Raw genomic sequence first — 21,879 nt, forward strand, 5'->3', positions numbered from 1 at the left:
AAGCAGGTACTCCTAACAACAGTAGTACTCAAATACAATATTGGATAAAGAGCACCAGTAGAAAAGCCTAGAAGGCAAAACTTGTTACAACTAAGAGAGAAGAGAGATACTGAACATATTTACTCTCTCTTCTCAGTATAGCAAACTTTAACTTGGAACCAGAGACCACTCTGTCGGAATTTGTTTAGGTAAAGCAGCAGACGTAGTGAGTTGACTGTTAACAGGTATGTCCCATTTTTTCAGGATTGCAGGGCCATCTTCAGGAGTGTGAATGAATGTAGAGGTACCATTCCACAACACTATTAGTTTAGTAGGAAATCCCTATTTGTATGGAACACTGGCTTTCCTTAAAGCAGGCATGATGGCGTAAAATGAGAGTCTCTTGGCTAGTGTTGCAGGGGACACATCTGGGAAGAGCTGAAGGGAATTAAGACAGTCCGCAGTAGACAAAGACGGTAGTGCAGCATGGAGACTCTTCTCTTTAATGTGAAAGAAGTGGACTCTGAGAAGGGTATCTCAGGGTGATTGAGTAGGAGCCTGCCTGGATTTTGGGAGCCTGTGGATCCTATCAATCAGGAGATCTGACAATGACGTTTCTGGCAATAGCTTCTGGAAAATATCTATAACAAATTGATCAGGGATACCTTTATCTTTATATTATTTCTTCAAGAGCGATCTTCTAGGTCCGTGACTTTCTCACAGACAGAGACTACTTCCTCCTGAAGAGAGTCATGAGCAGAGATGAAATCGTTGTGCAACGCAACTAGCTATGCCATCTTGTTCTCAATGTGATCTGTCCTATTACCAATCTCAGAAATGTCAGAACGTAGGGCTTGAATGTTAGACTTAAGTTCGGTAGTAATATCCATTTTGAAAGAAGAGAGCATGAAATGAATAGAACGGAGTGTAACAGGGAAGTCTAATGAGTCTATAGTCCCTTGCGTGAGGGTAGTGGGACTGTGAGAGATTGAAGAATATGCTTGCAAAGTTGAGGCAGGCTCAGACGAGGGGGGGGGGTGGATGAGTCTTGTTCCCAGATGATGAGGAGCCAAAGAAATTAACTGGTGGAGCAGATTTGACCCCATGACTTTCTTTTGAGGCATATTAATGTGTCCTAGTATAAAATTGCAGCTTATATAAGTGACAGCAGGATGACTAAATTAGAGAGCCATTCAATCTGGAAGCGATGGGGGCATAAGAATCACATTGTCAGGAGGACATACTTTAGAACAGGATTAACAGACTGCTGCATTCAGCATAATCCACTAGGTGGTACTGAGGGGTCAGCAATAAAAAATCTTTGTATACAGAATCCCATTCAAATCAATTGCAGATAAACGGTATACTGGACACTGGGGAAGCCGCTGAAACGGACCCTGAGGTGGAGAAACGCGTTTGTGGGATAGGAGAGTCATTGTGGGACAGGAGAATACTCCCCATCATTGAAGTAATTATACCTGTGTCTCTCAATTTGCATACACCGTCCGGTGAACTGTTTGAATATATGCCCCAGTGCTAAGGGGAAGGAGCAATTGGAGCCTAGCTATCAGGCTGACATGTGACTATTTGGCTGCTTGCTTTCACAGCATTAAGGAGAAGGTATCATATTGAGAGTTTTGCAAAGTACACTCTAAATCCTGGCCGAATTTTTTACTGCATTGTGTGTGGCTAATACACTATACTAACTGTGCTTCAAACCCTTTTTATGGGAATAACTGCATGCTGAATCAAAAGTGCTTTACTAACCTATTGCTGCAATGCATTTGGACATTTTATTTATCTACTGGTTCTAGAAAAATTACCTACCTATTGGATATAACAACAGAGCATTACTTACGCATATTAATGTGGACAGAAACACTGCATTATTTTCAGTGGTAACCTCATTAGGATTAAGTTTCTAGCTACGATTAACAAATTATGTGCTAATAGGCTGTAGGGACTTATGAGCACCATTTGTGACACTAAAGGTGCTATTAGCTTATTATAAATATTATGGTTATGTATTAATTGTCTTTTATTCTGTGATACTGGCCGGTATCTATATGTCTGTTTTTTAATTCATGTGATAGACAGATATATATATATATATATATAAATATTTTTCCAAAGTGAGAAGCGCAGTCTCAATTTGTTTATATTATTCTTTTTTGGAGGGGACTGGGATCATCCCTTTGAGGTCAGCTGCTCTCACTTTGGTGGGTGATAGCGCCAGGTGCAATTTTGTACTATAGTACTTTTTGTGCAGAACAAGACCAGCCCTGTAGTTACTTATTCTGTGCGATGATTGCTGCGACGAGTGACACGGTAATGACATCAGATACCCACCCAGCAAACGCCCGGCCACGCCTGCGTTTTTCCAAACACTCCCAGAAAACGGTCAGTTGCCACCCAGAAACTCCCACTTCCTGTCAAATTCCTTGCATTTGGCAGTGCGATTGGAATCATCGCTAGAACCAGTGCAAAACCACAAAGGACTTCATACCCGTATGACAAGCATGTGTATTGCTGTGCGTACGCATGCGCAGATTAGCTGTTTTTTTCACTGATCGCTATGCAGCGAACAACGGCAGCTAGCGATCAACTCAGAATGAAGAATGACCCCCATAAACAGATACAGTGATGTTGATCATAAAATCTTCCGTGAAGCAAATTCATTCCCAAAACAAGAAGCAAATACAGTACAATGATCCCGGACAAGCCGACAGAACACCCCAATATATATTTGAAAGAATTATCTGGGTTTCACGGTAATCACCACCGGGCACTGGGTTCTGCTCAATATCCACTACAGTTGTAACTGGAGACAGAGATTTCAGTGATAATTAGTTTATGAATGGACCATTTATCATGCGTCACCCAGGGCGACCTGCCACATCTGCGGCATCACAGGCCTCGGCGGTGAAAACCGACCAGAGTATTAGTGTAGATATCCAGTGATAAGGGTGGACCACCATGGAGGGGCACTTATACAGTGAGAAGGAAAAGAAAAGCACTACTTTTGGTGTATATGATAACTCCAGGCTGAGAAAATAATTCTAGTAAGAGCTCCCAGTCGCCTGAGATCACAGCTTCTGAGGCAGATGTTTGTCCTCTGGCTCCACAATCCACACCTCCACTTTCTTATCAGAGGGTGGGGCGAGACTGAAATAGATTCAGTAAGGCCGCTTCGTAGGCAGGTGAGAAGGGAAGGTATGTGACAACTGCGCTGTATGTGACTAAAAGCTGCTCAGTTTAAAATTAGTACAATTAGGAGCATATAACGAGCGCTAATATTTATAAGTTAAAATATGTATTGCCATGGGTAATATATGTGTAAAAAGTGGCACCTGTAAAAAAGACTTCAGTTAGTTTGGCAGTATGTTTACAACTCCTTTATGGAGTGAGTGGTTTGAGCTCAGTCCGTACCAGTTCACAGTTCGTATTGTGAAAATGCTAACTGTCCCTACCTCCTAGTCAGTCCCGTGCACAAGAGGATGTTGTGGTCCTTCAATCTCGATCCGCTGCGTCCAGCGGTAAAGGATCGCGGCTTGTTGTCAGGTCGCGGCTCGATGACGTCACGCTGCGGCTAGGCGTCAGGAAGTTCGGGCCGAAAAGGTGATGGTCTGTAGCTCTATGCCTCCAACGCGTTTCGTGCGTCTCTATGATTAAGTGCGCGGAGACGCACGAAACACGTTGGCGGCATAGAGCTACAGACCATCACCTTTCCGGCCCAAACTTCCTGACGCCTAGCCGCAGCGTGACGTTATCGAGCCGCGACCCGACAACAAGCCGCGATCCTTTACCGCTGGACGCAGCGGATTGAGATTGAAGGACCACAACATCCTCTTGTGCACGGGACTGACTAGGAGGTAGGGACAGTTAGCATTTTCACAATACGAACTGTGAACTGGTACGGACTGAGCTCAAACCACTCACTCCATAAAGGAGTTGTAAACATACTGCCAAACTAACTGGTCTTTTTTACAGGTGCCACTTTTTACACATATATTACCCATGGCAATACAAATTTTAACTTATAAATATTAGCGCTCGTTAGATGCTCCTAGGGGAGAAGGGAAGCAAGGAGCTGGTGTCAGGATCTTCAGGTGGCTGTGGGATGCTGCAGCCCCCTGCACGTGTCCCGGAGCATTTGGGGGGTCAGCAGGGCTTGGTAATGGAGGCAGGCAGAGAGACCCCAGACAGAACTTCCCCCCACAGTTCGGAGTGGAAGTCCAGCACCTCTGCAACAGATCTGCAAAATGGCGGCTCCCCTCTCTCCCTCCACAAACCCGCTCACCTCCAATCCCTGAGATGTCTGTAAGGGTAGGAGGCAAAGGGTGAGTTCGGGCATGTGATTGGTGGAAATCGCTGCTGCGGGGACACTGGCAGGCAGCAGGTATGATCAAAAGGAGCCGCGGCGGAGACAGTGCAGGCCGCGGTAAGGAGCTTCAAACCATCAGACAACAGCTCCAAGCAGTGAGGTAGGCCGTAGCTGGGACGGACGCTCCCCACACTCTGGAGCTCAGAAGGGGAGATGAGTGTGGAGGAAAGGGGCAGAGGGCCACAGGGGAGCAAGGGCAGCCGGACAGGAGCAGGTATTGAGCCCCAAATCAGTGTTAAATGGAGGAGCTGCAGAGAGGTGTGTCTCTCTCAGGCTGAAGCTAGGCCACGCCCCCTTCTGGACAAGTGCTTTTTAATATCTTTATTGGTGACATTGTTAATGGAATTGAAGATAAAGTATTCCTTTTTGCAGATTACTCAAAGTTATGCAAAAAGGGAGACACACCAGGAAGGGTAAAACAAATTATTGATGATCTAGGTAGACTAGATGGTCAAGAGCATGGCAACTACAGTTTAATGTCAAACAATGCAAAATCATGGACTTGGATCTCAAAAATCCAAAGGTTAAATATAGCAGTATAATGGAAACTACTGAGGAGGAAAGGGATCTAAGTGTAACTACTGCAGGTGACTTAAAGACAGGTAAGCAATGTAACAAAGCAATGAGGAAGGCAAGTTAGATGCTTGGTTGCATAGGGAGAGGAATCAGCAGCAGAAAGAAAGAAGTAATAATACCACTGTATAGGTTATTGGTACGGCCTCATCTAGAAAACAATGTTCAATTCTGGAGGACATATCTCTAGAAGGATATTAATACACTAGAGACTGTACAAAGAAGGGCAACTAAAATGGTTCATAGCCTACATCACAAAAACATACTTGGAAAAACTAAAAGTATAGTTTGGAACAGAGAAGGGAAAGGGAGACCAAAGGTTTTAACAAGGTACAGGAGGGAAACATTTTTCAAAAAAAGAAGAATTAGGAAATGAGGACATGCACTAAAACGGGAGGGAGGTAGAGTCAGAGACAATTTTAGGAAAAATTACTTCATAAAAAGGACAGTGGACAAGTGGAATAACCTCCCATCAGAGGTGGTAGAGACTACTACAGTAGAGCAATTTTAACATGCTTGGGATAGGTACTGTATAAGGATATCCTTACCAGTGCTGCAAGTATGGTGGTACGGGGCGGTACTGAGTACCAGTAAGAAATTCCCAGCTGGTACACAGTACCGCCGGGCTGCAACCTTGCAGACACTAGGTGTTGGAGAGTGGAGAGCGCAGCATGCGCATCTCCTCTCCTGCTCCCCTCCTGCCTGCCCAGTCACTCCCCCTGAGTCTGCTGGCGGCGTGTATTACACTGAAATGCCAGTTCATGAGCCAATCAGAGCTCGCGGACTGACAGCCAAACAGGAGCCACCGCTGCTGGACAGCGAGTTCTGATTGGTCATGGACCGGCGCCAGATCTGATGTACAGGACACCACCACAGGAGGACTTGGAGACCGGGCTGAGGGCAGGAGAGGGGCAGGAGGGGCACGTGCTGTGCTCTCCTCTCCCTGACAGCAGCAGCAGACAGTGCCGGCCCCAGGCAGCAGCAGCTACAATGGTGAGTTGCACTGCTTGGGGCATATCTGGCACTGTGGGGGCATGTGTATCTGACAAAGTGGGGGCATATCTGGCACTCTGGGGGCATATCTAGCACTATGGGGGTATGTGTATCTGGCAAAGTGGGGGCATATCTGGCACTGTTTGGGCATATCTGGCACTGTGGGGGCATATCTGGCACTGTGAGGGCATGTGTATCTGGCATTGTTTGGGCATATCTGGCACTGTTTGGGCATATCTGGCACTGTGCATATCTGGCACTGTGGGGGCATATCTAGCACTGTGGAGGCATGTGTATCTGGCACTGTTTGGGCATATTTGGCACTGTGGGGGCATATCTGGCACTATGGAGGCATATGTGTATCTGGCACTGTGGAGGCATATCTAGCATTGTGGGGGCATGTGTATCTGGCAAAGTGGGGGCATATCTGACACTGTTAGGGCATATCTGCTACTCTGGGGGCATATGTGTATCTAGCACTGTGGGGGCATATCTAGCACTGTGGGGGCATGTGTATCTGGCAACATGGGGGCATATATGGCACTGTGGGGAAATATGTATTTGGCACTGTGGGGGCATATCTGGCACTGTGTGGGGGCATGTGTATCTGGCAATGTGGGGGCATATCTGGCACTGTGGAAATATCTGGCACTCTGGGGGCATGTGTATCAGGCACCGTGGGGTCATATCTAGCACCGTGGGGGCGTATCTGGCACTGTGGGAGCATATGTGTATCTGGCACTGTGCGGGCATATCTGGCACTGTTGAGGCATATGTGTATCTGGCACTGTGCAGGCATATCTGGCACTGTGTGGGAATATGTGTATCTGGCACTGTGTGGGTATATCTGGCACTGTTGGGGCATATGTTTATCTGGCACTGTGCGGGCATATCTGGCACTGTGGGGGCATATGTGTATCTGGCACTGTGGGGCATATGTGTATCTGACACTGTGGGGGTATATCTAGCACTGTGGGGGCATATTTGTATATGGCACTATTGGGGGCATATGTGTATCTGGCACGGCACTATTGGGAGCATATGTGTATCATGCGTCATTTTCATTGGCCCCGCCCCATGTGGCCACACCCATTTTTGGGGGCACGCACACAGTACCACTAAGAATTTTTTTTCTACTTGCACCACTGATCCTTACAAAGGATCAGATAGGGTTTGAGGTAACAATATGGTTGAAAAGGGGCAGACTAGATTGGCTAAGTGGTTCTTATCTGCTGTCAAATTCTGTTTCTATCCTTTCCCATCTGGCAGTCTGGTTACGTTTTCAGTGCACCTGGTTCTGGTCTTTGGCTAGCATCTGACCTTCTTTGCTCCCTGGTACTGTATTGCTGTCTCATACTCTGGCCTGCTAGATTATTTTCCTGCCTGCTCATGTTGGGATTCATAGGGCTATTAAATATTCCTTTAGTCACAGTGGTTTGGTGTGACTCACTGAGAGCGCGGTTACTTGGTTTTCACCAGGGAACACCACAAGGGGATATGGTCTGTGATGGGAACCACTGGACTAGCTGGTAATAGTATAGAATCAGGTCACAGTACAGAATTGGAATCCAATACCAGAGGTTGATGTCACAAGCAAAGAATCAGAAAGGTTCATAAACTAAGAATGAGGTCAGAGGAAAATGCAGAGATGTAGGGTCAAGGATAACAAACTTGTATACAGGAACAATAGGAAGGTTAGAGTAGGTAATCTTCTCTTTGGGAGACAGACAAGGAACTGACATGGAATGGTTGGAGAAGAGAGTTCAAATAGGGTGCCTTCACCTGTGATAAAGTGCTGGGCTCATGTCTTGATAATGTGAGACTTTGCCAAGATGGGCCACACCATGAAGGTGGCACCAAGAGCACAGATAGACATGTGAGGAACCCAGTGTTCCAGAGAACCAAGCAGTTAGTCACTGCACCAGATAAGAGAAAGTCACACATTGGAGTGTGACAGTATCTCCCTTTTAAGGGTGGAGTTTGGCTTTTTAGGGTATTTTTTATGGATCCTCTTCAATAGTTTTGGAGCATTCACATTAGATGCATGTATCCTGGATCGCTCCTCTGTGCCAACGCCCTTCCAATCAATGATAAACTCAAATTTTCCACAACAAATTCTGGAATCCATGTTTTGTTCGATTTCAAACTGTTCAGAATCTAAGTTCTGAAATCCCGGAGGGATCTAAACAAATTTAGAGAAGCAATTTGAAATGAAAGATTTGAATAAAAATATATGAGTGTTGGAGGTAGCTTATGCTTGTAATCTGTGTAGCTGATGGCCTGAGGAAGCTTTTTGGGTGCAATAAATATAGGGGTCAATTTCATGGTGGGCACATGTACTGTAGGCAAAGTTATTTTATTGAGAGGTTGGGTATGGAACTTTTTAATCTGCACAAACTGTTTAATTTTTGGAGGCTTTTTGGAGATTGTACTTAACTGTATTCTAGATTTCCAGAAAAGCGCCAGAGAACTGTTTTTACAGCAGGCACGTCAATACAGGGTAATGTGGATAGATGAGGGAAAGTTGAGAGTTTGCCATAAATTAGGTTCTTTTTGGATGCAGTATATTAATGGTTGTTGTGGGCAAACTTGGAGCAGGGAAGCAGAACCATCCAATGAATATGAGTGGCTAAACTGTACATCCTTACAAAGGATTGTAGTTCTTGGTTGATGCGCTCAGTCAGCCCATTGGACTGAGGGTGGTAGGATGTGGAAAAGTTTAGATGAATCTCAATCTCCTTACATAGCGCCCTCCCAAACTTGACTACAAATTGCACACCCCGGTAAGATACAATTCTTCAGGGCAGCCAAAAATCTCTTTGACAGTTGAACCAGGTTCAATTTAAAAAGTTGCTCCATGTTTTTCAATTCCTCTCACACTGTGTGAATAACCCATGCAAATAGGGAGATTATCTTTCTCAAGAATAATGTTAAGTAAGGTTCAGGACTGATTTCTGTCTATATTATAAGGAATCAGGACATCTCCTTGCTTCCCATTCTAAATGTGTGGGGACTGAGAATGCTTAACTGAGAATGAGGAGATCAGGATCGGCACAGTTTGATTCTAAAATGGCTTGTGTAATATTATGATTGTTGCTTTAGTTAAAAAATAATAAAAATAGCTAGTTTAAAAATGTGAAAATAACTTTTTATTTGTAAAGATTATTATGCATGTAACTTAGAGTGAGCGGGTCTTGGGGTATGACCTTTTACAAAAAATATAATGGCAAGTAACTGTATATAGACGCTATACAGTATAGGGGAGACAGAGGGAGTATAGGGGTGAAGGAGATATTATATTATAATCTTACCCTGCATTCATTCTTTTTCAAATTTCCTTAAAAGCCACTCACTTAATTTTAAATACATAAGATAGTTATGTTAACAACTTAAAAGCTAGATAACAAAATACTGTACATGGGGGTAATTCCAAGTTGATCGCAGCAGGATTTTTGTTAGCAATTGGGCAAAACCATGTGCACTGCACGGGAGGCAGATATAACATGTGCAGAGAGAGTTAGATTTGGGTGTGGTGTGTTCAATCTGCAATCTAATTTGCAGTGTAAAAATAAAGCAGCCAGTATTTACCCTGCACAGAAATAAAATAACCCACCCAAATCTAACTCTCTCTGCAAATGTAATATCTGCCCCCCCTGCAGTGCACATGGTTTTGCCCAATTGCTATCAAAAATCCTGCTGCGATCAACTTGGAATTACCCCCATGGAGCTAGAAATGTAGTAAACAAATTTGAATTATTTATTTGATTGTATTCCATTACACTTTCTAGCAATAATTCCTAATTAGAAACATAGAATTTGATGGCAGATAGAGCCCATCTACATGCTCACTAGGGTTCATTTTTTGTTGGGAGCCAATTAACCTACCAGCATATTTTTTAAATGTGGGAGGAAACCGGAGTACCTGGAGGAAGCCCACACAGGTATGAGGAGAATATACAAACTCCACACAGTTAGGGCCATGGTGGGAATCGAACCTTAGTGCTGTGAGGCAGTAATGCTAACCATTACACCATCCATATTGCCCCGCAGATGCCCTATCAGCTCTAAGCCATCCTATAAAGTGGAAACCTGCCTTTCTATATAAGTTGCCTGGCTAATGTTACACAACAATCTGATTTGAAAATTAAAAACAACAGTCTTGATACAATTTACTTACATAAATCTAACACGTATTCTACAGCAATACCTAAAAATGGGAAAGGGTTGACTTATTTTATGTTAATATTTTTGTGAGTGTTGGGAGGTATAGTTGGGGTTTCAGTGGCATGTCTGCTGACAATGTAGCATCTTACTTACAGTAAGGACTGGAATTAGGTATTACAGTATGTGTTTTGTGTTGTTTCTTTTGTACAAATATTTAAAAACTGGCATCTTACCCTGACAAGCTTTTTCAGAAGTACAATAACAGCTGCATTTATCAAACCAATCTGTGAAAGAGAAAAGAAAATGGTTTTGTAGTATTTAAAGCAGGCTAACCTCTAAACAGATATTACACATATTGATAATCTATTATCACTGCCAGTCTTTATAAGGGATGCGGGACAGCGGTATCTCGGTGGTCAGATTCCCCCAGGATCCCGCTGGTAAATACAAGGAATTAAGGTTAAGTACTGGGGGGGGAGGGTAAGAGTTACACTGTGGGGAGGGGGGGTTAGAGTTAAACTGCGAGAGGGGACTTTGGGAGGGTATGGTTAGGGTTATGCTGCGGAAGGGGTGGGTTAGGGTTTAAATACTTACCAGGATCCATCAAGATTTTGATGCTGTTGACATCCTGACCATCAGGATACTGATTGACAAGATTTTGTAACCAACCCCTTTATAATTACACTTTATTTCTAAAGTACTAATTATATACCACAGTGCTTTTTAATTGGCAGGAATATGAATAATATCAGACATAATTATCTTGTCTTTCTTATAATAACATGATGTGCTTTGCATCACCTAAGAATTAATGGTCATTGGGTGTCATCCTATTCTTTTAATGGGGCACATTTTACACCTTGCAAAGTGACCATAGCTGTGTGAAGATGCGGAAACCTAGATTGTGAGCTTCTTGGAGCAGGGCCCTTTTCCCTCCTGTTCTCACAAACCTCTTCATTCACACTTCAATTACAGCTCTCTCCTACATAGTGAATGTCTATACCTGCATCTCCTCCCGCTTATTACTGTTTATCTCTTCCAATGGCTGCCCGCTCCTAGTAGTACGCCGATTACTCATCTGCTTCCTGACATCTCAGCTGTAGTGTGTACTGAGACTTGTGGTGCTAATTGTTACCTGTGCTCAGTTTTAGTTTTTATGTTACTGTAATGTTAAGTTCTGTGTACCCTGTATTGTTCTAATGTCTGCCATATGTACGGCGCTGCAAAACACTTGTGAGGCTTTCTAAATAAAGTGTCATAATAATAATAATAATAATAATAATAATAATAATGAACTACTTCATGCTAATGTAAGAATCCATAGGACTAATGTGAGGGTTCGTGCACCTGCAACCAGAAACCCGCGCTGCTCACTGATTTTATGCCAGCTGCCAGAACCATCATTGTTATGATCTGCACCTGCCCATGCAGGAGATATGTCAGAAACAGGCTTCCCTTTACTGTACAGAGGTTTTGATACAAGTCCACAACACTCTCATGACACTCCCACAAGACACAGCAGTTCCGTTCGCTCGCATTGTTGCCACTCAGTTGCCGCCACAAAATGCCCAAAACTGATGTGCAACCGATGTTCCTGATGTTGCTTCTTTCATATGAAAGCAGCAGATCTGAGACTCCAGCGCTGGGCAGCTCTGTGCACAAGACAGTGGCTGTGGCATTCGCATATATTCCCAGATCTTCTGCGTACACGATTGCAGTAAAGACGGCATTTGCATACAACTCTGAATCAGGCCCAATAGCCCTAGAGATTTTAATTTTCTTTTGTGCGAGTAATGATCATTTGTTGTTTGTGATATCCCGTATTTTTATAGTAACCAATAAAATTTACATTTCGGCACTGACCTATGAGCAGGGTTGCCAAAAGGAGGAGGGGGTGGGGAGTGGGTACTAATTACCCAGGCCTGACTTGTTGGAGGTCACTGGCTGGGGAACGGGACTACCACCGCCCCCCCCTTATCTGGCGCAGAAGCAGCCTCTCTCCCTAGCCCAGCTGCTGAGTACTGAGCTACAGTCAGGGGGAAGGGGGTTTAGTGCCCCCCCGTGGATTTGACCTTGGCTGAGAGGCTCACAACGTCCCCAGTTCGTTGTGCTTTTTCTTGAGGGGGCATGGCCGCATCTCACGTGATTAGGCCAGGCCCCCAAAATGGTACCCTGGCCTGACATAGCTCTCTACAGCACTGTATTTGAGTGCTGCTATACGTATTAGAGTACTTTTTCTCTCCTCTATTAACTCAAAGTATAATTTTGCTCTTTAAAGCTGGATAGAGTCCAACTCTAGAAATACAACAGGAATATTAGAATTCAGCTTATTTTCAGATTGTATGTACAGTATGTTTATTCAGAATTCTATTTTGTGTATACAACTCAAATGAAATGTGGGAATAATGTGCAAATGGTAATAGACCACAAGAGGTAAATGAATAGAACATATGAAACAAAAGCAAAGAAAGACTTTTGTGTTTAATGAAGGACATCCTGTTAAAGACATATGGTCAAATATCACAAAATAAAAGTTCATTCATTTGTAAATAACATAACAGATGCAATAATGGGGCATAAAAATGGGGCATAAAAATATATTCTATATAATCACTGATAAGTAATTTTACATGTACAATTGCTGCAAAGCTACAACCATGGGCCTGATTCAGAGATGTACAGAAACCTGATGGTTTACATACATCTCCGATGGTGCGGCACCTTTGCATGAGCAGGACTCGTTCTGTTCATGTCGTTGCAGGGGTGTCTACAAAGAGGAGGAGACCAGTGTGCAGTCTCTATCTGAGCCCCCTCTTCTCTAGCAAGCAGCGCTCTTGACTCTGGGCCCAGAGTCTAGTGCACATGCGCAGCCATTTTCCAGGTTATTTTTCTACTGTGCATGTGTAAAACACTGTAAAAATGGTTACCAGGCCATTATCCCAGTGATTTATGAAGCACTGCTGCTGCGATGCAGGACTATGGAGGGTATTGAACTAAATGGGTGCACGGTGTGCGGTGTAAGCCCCCCTCAGAGACCCATGTGCACCGCAGACACTGAAGCCATTATAAAGAAGCAGTGTTTCCCTAACGGTGAGGAGTTTTTTTAATGGGTTTCCTCTGGGTACTCCAGTTTCCTCCCACATTCCAAAAAACATACTGACAGGTTAATTGGCTGCTGGAAAAATGTTTAACCTTGTGTAAAATGTGTGTGTACATGTGTTTAGGGCAGACTAGATGGGTCAAGTATTTCTTATCTGCCCTCAAATTTTATGTTTCTATGGGTCTTGCATGATAGCATGCATTATTATACCGGATTATAGGCGGGGCATACGTGGCAGTCGTCCAGGGCCCACCACACATTGGGGGCCCCCACACTGGCAAACATTGCCTCTACCCGGTCCACTCTGTAGTGTCAGTCTGCACCCTCCCTAGCCGACTCGGAAACCCCCCCACTTGCGGACATAATATACTGCGATTCCTGGATATATTAGAAAGGGGGCAAGGCCTATTGCATTGAGGTGCCCGGGACTTCTACAGCTCAGCACATTGGCGGGACTCCCGAGTGGAGAGCAGGAGGCCGGGCAACGCCAAACACCAGTGGAGGAATGTGACTGGAACAGCCACGGTAATGACAGACAGGGTGGTGTGTGTAGAGTAGGTTCAGTAGATGACATGGAGAGTCTGCCCTGCAGCGTTCAAGTCATTGATAGCCTGCCACCTTACATGTGGATCTTGGTCTGAGGAAGCCGCCAATAATCGTTTAGGTGGGGAAACGCGTCACCATATCATTGTGAAGCGAGCAAAGGCTGGCTGTGTGTGAAATACAGAGCCGCGGCATAGACGGACAAGTGAGGCTGTTACAGAGAGCGGAGTACGCTCTGCTGCCGTACATAGCGGGAGCGCCCCAGCTTCAAACATAGCCGAAGGCCGCCTCAAAGTATATCTGTACACAGTGGAAATAGGAGATCGTGCCTGCCAGTGGTAAATCTTACACCATCAGAGGCTGCTATAGAGAGCGGAGTGCGCTCTGCCATTGGGCACAGCGGGAGCGCCCAAGCTTCAATTATAGCCGCCGGCTAGATTTAAGCAAAATAATATACAGTGGGAGCAGGAGACCATCCCTGCCAGCGGCAAACTTCACAGCAAGGAGAGTTTAACACTTTATTGGCAGCAGTATATTTGTCCCAAGTGGAGATACCTATGGCCGCATGAGAAAGGATTTTTGCACCAGTGACCGAGAGGACAGTGATCTTCTATGATTTCCTAAAAGTGGTAAATACATTTCTGCATATTTCATTTAAATTACTATATTACTATATCATTTGAAAAAGTCTCTCATTGTTGCGAACTTTGGATAACCACTAACATTGTGAAAAACAGTAATTTTTACTGATATTGGTGAATAACCAATTTTTTTTATCACTGATATATACTAAACCTGATAAAATCTCAGATTTAGGGGGACATGTACTAAACAGTGACAAAAGTGGAGAAGTGAGCCAGTGGAGAAGTTACCCATGACAACCAATCAGCATTGACGTAACATTTCTAATTTGCATGCTATACAATTGTATGGAGCAGCTGATTGGTTGCCATGGGAAATTTCTCCACTTGCTCACTTCTCCACTTTTATCACTGCTTGGTACATGTCCCCCTAAGTACACACCTATTAATGACTGCTTCTAACTGGTGAGCAGCAACTCACCATCTCTATTGCTGTATTTTATTTGTTGCCATTTTATTTTTTGCTTTTTTAATTGTGCTATAATTGTTGTCATTGTATATTTAATGTGAATATGTAAAGTATGCCGGCCGGCTGATGCTCATCTTCATACTTATTGGGTAAATTCTGTAGACATTATGTCTTTTTAAAAAAAATAAAAATACAATATTTTTTACCTTATACCAGCGCTTTTCTCACTATTTGTACATAGCTTGTAAATAGCCAGGGTTAGATGTGGAAGAAGGGTGGGGAGCTGTAGTTGGGGCCTCTAAAGCACACAGGAGTAGTGTCTTTCGCTCGCTGTCCTTTCTCTCTCTCTTTCCGTGACACAACCTCTGTCTCTCCTGCTCACTCCCCTCCCTCTCTCTCTTTTGCTCCTCTCTCTCTCCCTGACATTCTCCCTCAATCTCTCTTACTGACACCCTCTCTCTCCCTCTCTCTGTCCCCTCTTTCTCTTCCCTTTCACTGACATTCTCTCTCTCTTTGCTCCTCTCTCTAACTGTCCCCTTTCTCTCCCTTTCTGTCCCTCTTTATATCCCCATCTTTCTCCCTGACACTCTCTCTGACATCCTCACCATCTCTCTTGCTCCTCTCCCTTTCTCTCTCCCCATCATCCTTTCTCTTTCTCGCTCCCCTCTTTATCTCTCCCTCCCTCTTTTCTCTCCCAGACACCGTCTCTCTCTTGTTCTCCCCTCTCTCCTCTCTCTACCCCTCTCCCCCTCTGTCTCAAACTTCCCTCACTCTCTTTCCTAGTGTCAGTGGTGGGTGACAGAAACAATTATATTGGTGGGGGCCCTCACAACTTAGTTTCCCGAGGCCCCCACTAGCCTTAATCCGGCCCTGAGTGCCCCCAAGCTGCAGTCTGATTGACAGGCTGCTGGCGTTTGGGGACAGGGGGTGGGCATTTCCTGGGAGTGGCCAGTCCAGGGTCTGCGTTTTTCGGACGCAGATATCCTGGCCCCATCAGCGTGAACATCCCTGCAAACCTGTTTAACCTAGGGGATATTCAGATGGCCGATGTGATTCGATACAGCGGATAAAACAAGCCTGCAGGAGGCGTCTATTTAAACAAGACGCCTCCTACTTCTGCATATTTTCATACAGCATCTGCAACAAAAAAAAACATGCAGATTCTGTACAAACTGCTTCTATCTGTGAATCTGGTCCCATGTTTGTAAAAAGACACCTACAGTAAGTGACTATAGCTACTGAAATTCATTAACATTGCACATTTTCAAGCGATTTTTATTTCTATATATTTTTTAAAATTATTATTATTATTACTTTTTAATTTTTTTAATAAATAAAGCATGTTAGGAAATCAACAGGATGAGGCTATATAGTCACCATGTCAATATTCAGAATGTCAACATTGTCTAAATGTCAATACTGTGAATGCCAATAGACAATTTTAGCTGGTGTTCGCAGGGCTGGATTAAGGCTACTGGGAGCCCTGTGGCAACTAAGTTGTGGGGTCCCACACCAATAAAATTGACTCTGCCCTCCATCACTGTCTCAACTATGCCCCTTAGCAGAGCAGGTGAGAGTATGAGGGGCGCAAGAGAGAGACGGGAAGCAAGGGAGAGAGAGAGAGAGGAGAACGAGCCAGAGAGACAGTATCAGGGAGAAAGAAAGAGGAGCGAGAGAGAGAAAGAGGGTGTCAGAGAGAAAGAAATGGTGTCAGGGAGAGAGAGAGGGTGCCAGGGAGAGAGAGGGTGCCAGGGAGAGAGAGGGTGTTGGTGAGGGAGAGAGAGGGAATGAGAGAAAGAAAGGAGAGAGCCAGCAGGAGAGAGTGTGTCAGGGAGAGAGAGTGGAGCGAAAAAGGAGAGTGAGAGGGTATCAGGGAAAGAGAGGGAAAGAGAGGGGAGAGAGCAAGAGAGAGAGAGAGAGAGGGGGTGTCAGAGAGAAAGAGAGGGATCAGGGAAAGAGAGAGGGAGAGAGAGCGTGTCAGTGAGAGAGTGAAAAAAGAGACAGAGGATGTTAGTGAGAGAGAGAGAGAGGAGGAGAGAGAGGGAGTTTGAGGGGGGAGAGACAATATCAGGGAAAGAGGGGAGAGAGGAAGTGGGAGTGAGTGGGAGATAAAAAAAAGTGTGTCAGGGTTAGAGAGACGAAGAGAAAGAGGGGAGAAGAGAGAGAGTGTTTCAGGGAGGGAGGGAGAGAGAGAGAGAGGTGAGATAGGGAGGGGGTGGGCGAGTGGGAAAGAGAGAGGGTATCAGAGATAGGGCACATAAGAGAGTGAAAGAGAGAGAGATAGGGGGGCAAGAGAATCATGGAGAGAAGGAAAAAAACAGAGAGAGGGGAGCAAGAGAGAGGGAGAGGGAGGGTGATAGAGTGTCAGGGAGAGAAAGAGGGAAAAACAAAGAGAGGGAGAGAGAGAGAGCGAGAGAGAGAGAGAGAGCGAGAGAGAGAGAGAAGATGCCAGGTAGAGAGAGAGAGGGAGGGGCAGAGAGCAGGAGAGAGAGGGTGTCAGAATGTGTGGAGGGCCCTGGGCGACCATCTCACCTATAATTCGGCTCTGGTGGTTAGGGTTAGGTTTAGGGTTTGGCCGCAGTTAGTGTTAGGGTTAGTTAAAACGTCCATAGAAAACCACATGCTAGACATGCTAACTGTAAATGCTGACGTGGTGAATATTAGTGATGTGCACCGGAAAGTTTTCGGGTTTTGTGTTTTGGTTTTGGATTCGGTTCCGCGGCCGTGTTTTGGATTCGGACGCGTTTTGGCAAAATCTCCCTGAAAATTTTTTGTCGGATTCGGGTGTAATTTGGATTTGGGTGTTTTTTTTACAAAAAACCCTCAAAAACATCTTAAATCATAGAATTTGGGGGTCATTTTGATCCCATAGTATTATTAACCTCAATAACCATAATTTACACTCATTTCCAGTTTATTCTGAACACCTCACTCCTCACAATATTATTTTTAGTGCTAAAATTTGCACCGAGGTCGCTGGATGACTAAGCTAAGCGACCCAAGTGGCCGACACAAACACCTGGCCCATCTAGGAGTGGCACTGCAGTGTCAGACAGGATGGCAGATTAAAAAAACTGTCCCCAAACAGCACATGATGCAAAGAAAAAAAGAGGTGCAATGAGGTAGCTGTGTGACTAAGCTAAGAGACCCAAGTGGCCGACACAAACACCTGGCCCATCTAGGAGTGGCACTGCAGTGTCAGACAGGATGGCACTTCAAAAAAATAGTCCCCAAACAGCACATGATGCAAAGAAAAAAAGAGACGCAATGAGGTAGCTGTGTGACTAAGCTAAGCGACCCAAGTGGCCGATACAAACACCTGGCCCATCTAGGAGTGGCACTGCAGTGTCAGACAGGATGGCACTTCAAAAAAATAGTCCCCAAACAGCACATGATGCAAAGAAAAAAAGAGGCGCAATGAGGTAGCTGTGTGACTAAGCTAAGCGACCCAAGTGGCCGACACAAACATCTGGCCCATCTAGGAGTGGTACTGCAGTGTCAGACAGGATGGCACTTGAAAAAATAGTCCCCAAACAGCACATGATGCAAAGAAAAATGAAAGAAAAAAGAGGTGCAAGATGGAATTGTCCTTGGGCCCTCCCACCCACCCTTATGTTGTATAAACAGGACATGCACACTTTAACAAACCCATCATTTCAGCGACAGGGTCTGCCACACAACTGTGACTGAAATGATTGGTTTGTTTGGGCCCCCACCAAAAAAGAAGCAATCAATCTCTCCTTGCACAAACTGGCTCTACAGAGGCAAGATGTCCACCTCCTCCTCATCGTCCGATTCCTCACCCCTTTCACTGTGTACATCCCCCTCCTCACAGATTATTAATTCGTCCCCACTGGAATCCACCATCTCAGGTCCCTGTGTACTTTCTGGAGGCAATTGCTGGTGAATGTTTCCACGGAGGAATTGATTATAATTCATTTTGATGAACATCATCTTCTCCACATTTTCTGGAAGTAACCTCGTACGCCGATTGCTGACAAGGTGAGAGGCTGCACTAAACACTCTTTCAGAGTACACACTGTAGGGGGGGCAACTTAGATAAAATAAAGCCAGTTTGTGCAAGGGCCTCCAAATTGCCTCTTTTTCCTGCCAGTATACGTACGGACTGTCTGACGTGCCTACTTGGATGCGGTCACTCATATAATCCTCCACCATTCTTTCAATGGTGACAGAATCATATGCAGTGACAGTAGACGACATGTCAGTAATCGTTGGCAGGTCCTTCAGTCCGGACCAGATGTCAGCACTCGCTCCAGACTGCCCTGCATCACCGCCAGTGGGTGGGCTCGGAATTCTTAGCCTTTTTCTTGCAGCCCCAGTTGCGGGAGAATGTGAAGTAGGAGCTGTTGACGGGTCACGTTCCGCTTGACTTGACAATTTTCTCACCAGCAGGTCTTTGAACCTCTGCAGACTTGTGTCTTCCGGAAAGAGAGATACAATGTAGGTTTTAAATCTAGGATCGAGCACGGTGGCTAAAATGTAGTGCTCTGATTTCAACAGATTGACCACCCGTGAATGCTGGTTAAGCGAATGAAGGGCTCCATCCAAAAGTCCCACATGCCTAGCGGAATCGCTCTGTTTTAGCTCCTCCTTCAATCTCTCCAGCTTCTTCTGCAAAAGCCTGATGAGGGGAATGACCTGACTCAGGCTGGCAGTGTCTGAACTGACTTCACGTGTGGCAAGTTCAAAGGGTTGCAGAACCTTGCACAACATTGAAATCATTCTCCACTGCGCTTGATTCAGTGCATTCCCCCTCCTTTGCCTATATCGTAGGTAGCTGTATAGGCTTGAATGGCCTTTTGCTGCTCCTCCATCCTCTGAAGCATATAGAGGGTTGAATTCCCCCTCGTTACCACCTCTTGCTTCAGATGATGGCAGGGCAGGTTCAGGAGTGTTTGCTGGTGCTCCAGTCTGCGGCACGTGGTGGCTGAATGCCGAAAGTGGCCCGCAATTCTTCGGGCCACCAACAGCATCTCTTGCACGCCCCTGTCGTTTTTTAAATAATTCTGCACCACCAAATTCAATGTATGTGCAAAACATGGGACGTGCTGGAATTTGCCCAGATGTAATGCACGCACAATATTGGTGGCATTGTCCGATGTCACAAATCCCCAGGAGAGTCCAATTGGGGTAAGCCATTCTGCGATGATGTTCCTCAGTTTCCGTAAGAGGTTGTCAGCTGTGTGCCTTTTATGGAAAGCGGTGATACAAACCGTAGCCTGCCTAGGAACGAGTTGGCGTTTGCGAGATGCTGCTACTGGTGCCGCCGCTGCTGTTCTTGCGGCGGGAGGCAATACATCTACCCAGTGGGCTGTCACAGTCATATAGTCCTGAGTCTGCCCTGGTCCACTTGTCCACATGTCCGTGGTTAAGTGGACATTGGGTACAACTGCATTTTTTAGGACACTGGTGACTCTTTTTCTGACGTCTGTGTACATTTTCGGTATCGCCTGCCTAGAGAAATGGAACCTTGATGGTATTTGGTACCGGGGACACAGTACCTCAATAAATTCCCTAGTTCCCTGTGAATTAACGGTGGATACCGGAAACACGTTTCTCACCACCCAGGCTGCCAAGCCCTGAGTTATCCGCTTTGCAGCAGGATGACTGCTGTGATATTTCATCTTCCTCGCAAAGGACTGTTGGACAGTCAATTGCTTACTGGAAGTAGTACAAGTGGTCTTCCGACTTCCCCTCTGGGATGACGATCGACTCCCAGCAGCAACAGCAGCAGCGCCAGCAGCAGTAGGCGTTACACTCAAGGATGCATCAGAGGAATCCCAGGCAGGAGAGGACTCGTCAGACTTGACAGTGACATGGCCTGCAGGACTATTGGCTTTCCTGTCTAAGGAGGAAATTGACACTGAGGGAGTGGTGGTGTGGTTTGCAGGAGCTTGGTTACAAGAGGAAGGGATTTAGTTGGCAGTGGACTGCTTCCGCTGTCACCCAAAGTTTTTGAACTTGTCAATGACTTCTGATGAATGCGCTCCAGGTGACGTATAAGGGAGGATGTTCCTAGGTGGTTAACGTCCTTACCCCTACTTATTACAGCTTGACAAAAGCAACACACGGCTTGACACCAGTTATCCGCATTTCTGTTGAAATAATTCCACACCGAAGAGGTAATTTTTTTTTTGTATTTTGACCAGGCATGTCAATGGCCATATTCATCCCACGGACAACAGGTGTCTCCCCGGGTGCCTGACTTAAACAAACCACCTCACCATCAGAATCCTCCTTGTCAATTTCCTCCCCAGCGCCAGCAACACCCATATCCTCAGCCTGGTGTACTTCAACAGTGACATCTTCAATTTGACTATCAGGAACTGGACTGCAGGTGCTCCTTCCAGCACTTGCAGGGGGCGTGCAAATGGTGGAAGGCGCCACCTCTTCCCGTCCAGTGTTGGGAAGGTCAGGCATCGCAAACGACACAATTGGACTCTCCTTGGGGATTTGTGATTTAGAAGAACGCACAGTTCTTTGCTATGCTTTTGCCATCTTAACTCTTTCTAGCAGGAGGATGAGTGCTTCCATCCTCATGTGAAGCTGAACCACTAGCCATGAACATAGGCCAGGCCCTCAGCCGTTCCTTGCCACTCCGTGTCGTAAATGGCACATTGGCAAGTTTACGCTTCTCCTCAGACGATTTTGATTTAGATTTTTGGGTCATTTTACTGAGCTTTATTTTTTTGGATTTTACATGCTCTCTACGATGACATTGGGCATCGGCCTTTGCAGACGACGATGGCATTTCATCGTCTTGGCCATGACTAGTGGCAGCAGCTTCAGCACGAGGTGGAAGTGGATCTTGATCTTTCCCTATTTTACCCTCCACATTTTTGTTCTCCATTTTTTAACGTGTGGAATTATATGCCAGTATCAATAGCAATGGCCTACTACTATATATACTGCGCACAACTGAAATGCACCACAGGTATGGATGGATAGTATACTTGACGACACAGAGGTAGGTAGAGCAGTGGCCTACTGTACCGTACTGCTATATATTATATACCGGTGGTCAGCAAACTGTGCAAAACTGAAATGCACCACAGGTATGGATGGATAGTAT

The 21,879-nt window shown here is 45.3% G+C and overlaps 1 protein-coding gene across 7 annotated transcripts in view; it reads right to left on the minus strand.

The window, feature by feature from the left end:
* Nucleotides 1–21,879, minus strand: part of IZUMO1 (izumo sperm-oocyte fusion 1) — a 393,444-nt gene that overhangs the window by 149,427 nt on the left and 222,138 nt on the right. For all 7 annotated transcript variants that reach the window (XM_063942733.1, XM_063942731.1, XM_063942732.1 and 4 more), the window contains one exon: nucleotides 10,327–10,377. In XM_063942733.1, the coding sequence (XP_063798803.1) occupies nucleotides 10,327–10,377 (51 nt within the window). The remainder of the gene's footprint in view (nucleotides 1–10,326; nucleotides 10,378–21,879) is intronic.

This window comes from Pseudophryne corroboree, chromosome 10, assembly GCF_028390025.1.
Source record: "Pseudophryne corroboree isolate aPseCor3 chromosome 10, aPseCor3.hap2, whole genome shotgun sequence".
NCBI classification, from domain to species: Eukaryota; Metazoa; Chordata; class Amphibia; order Anura; family Myobatrachidae; genus Pseudophryne; species Pseudophryne corroboree.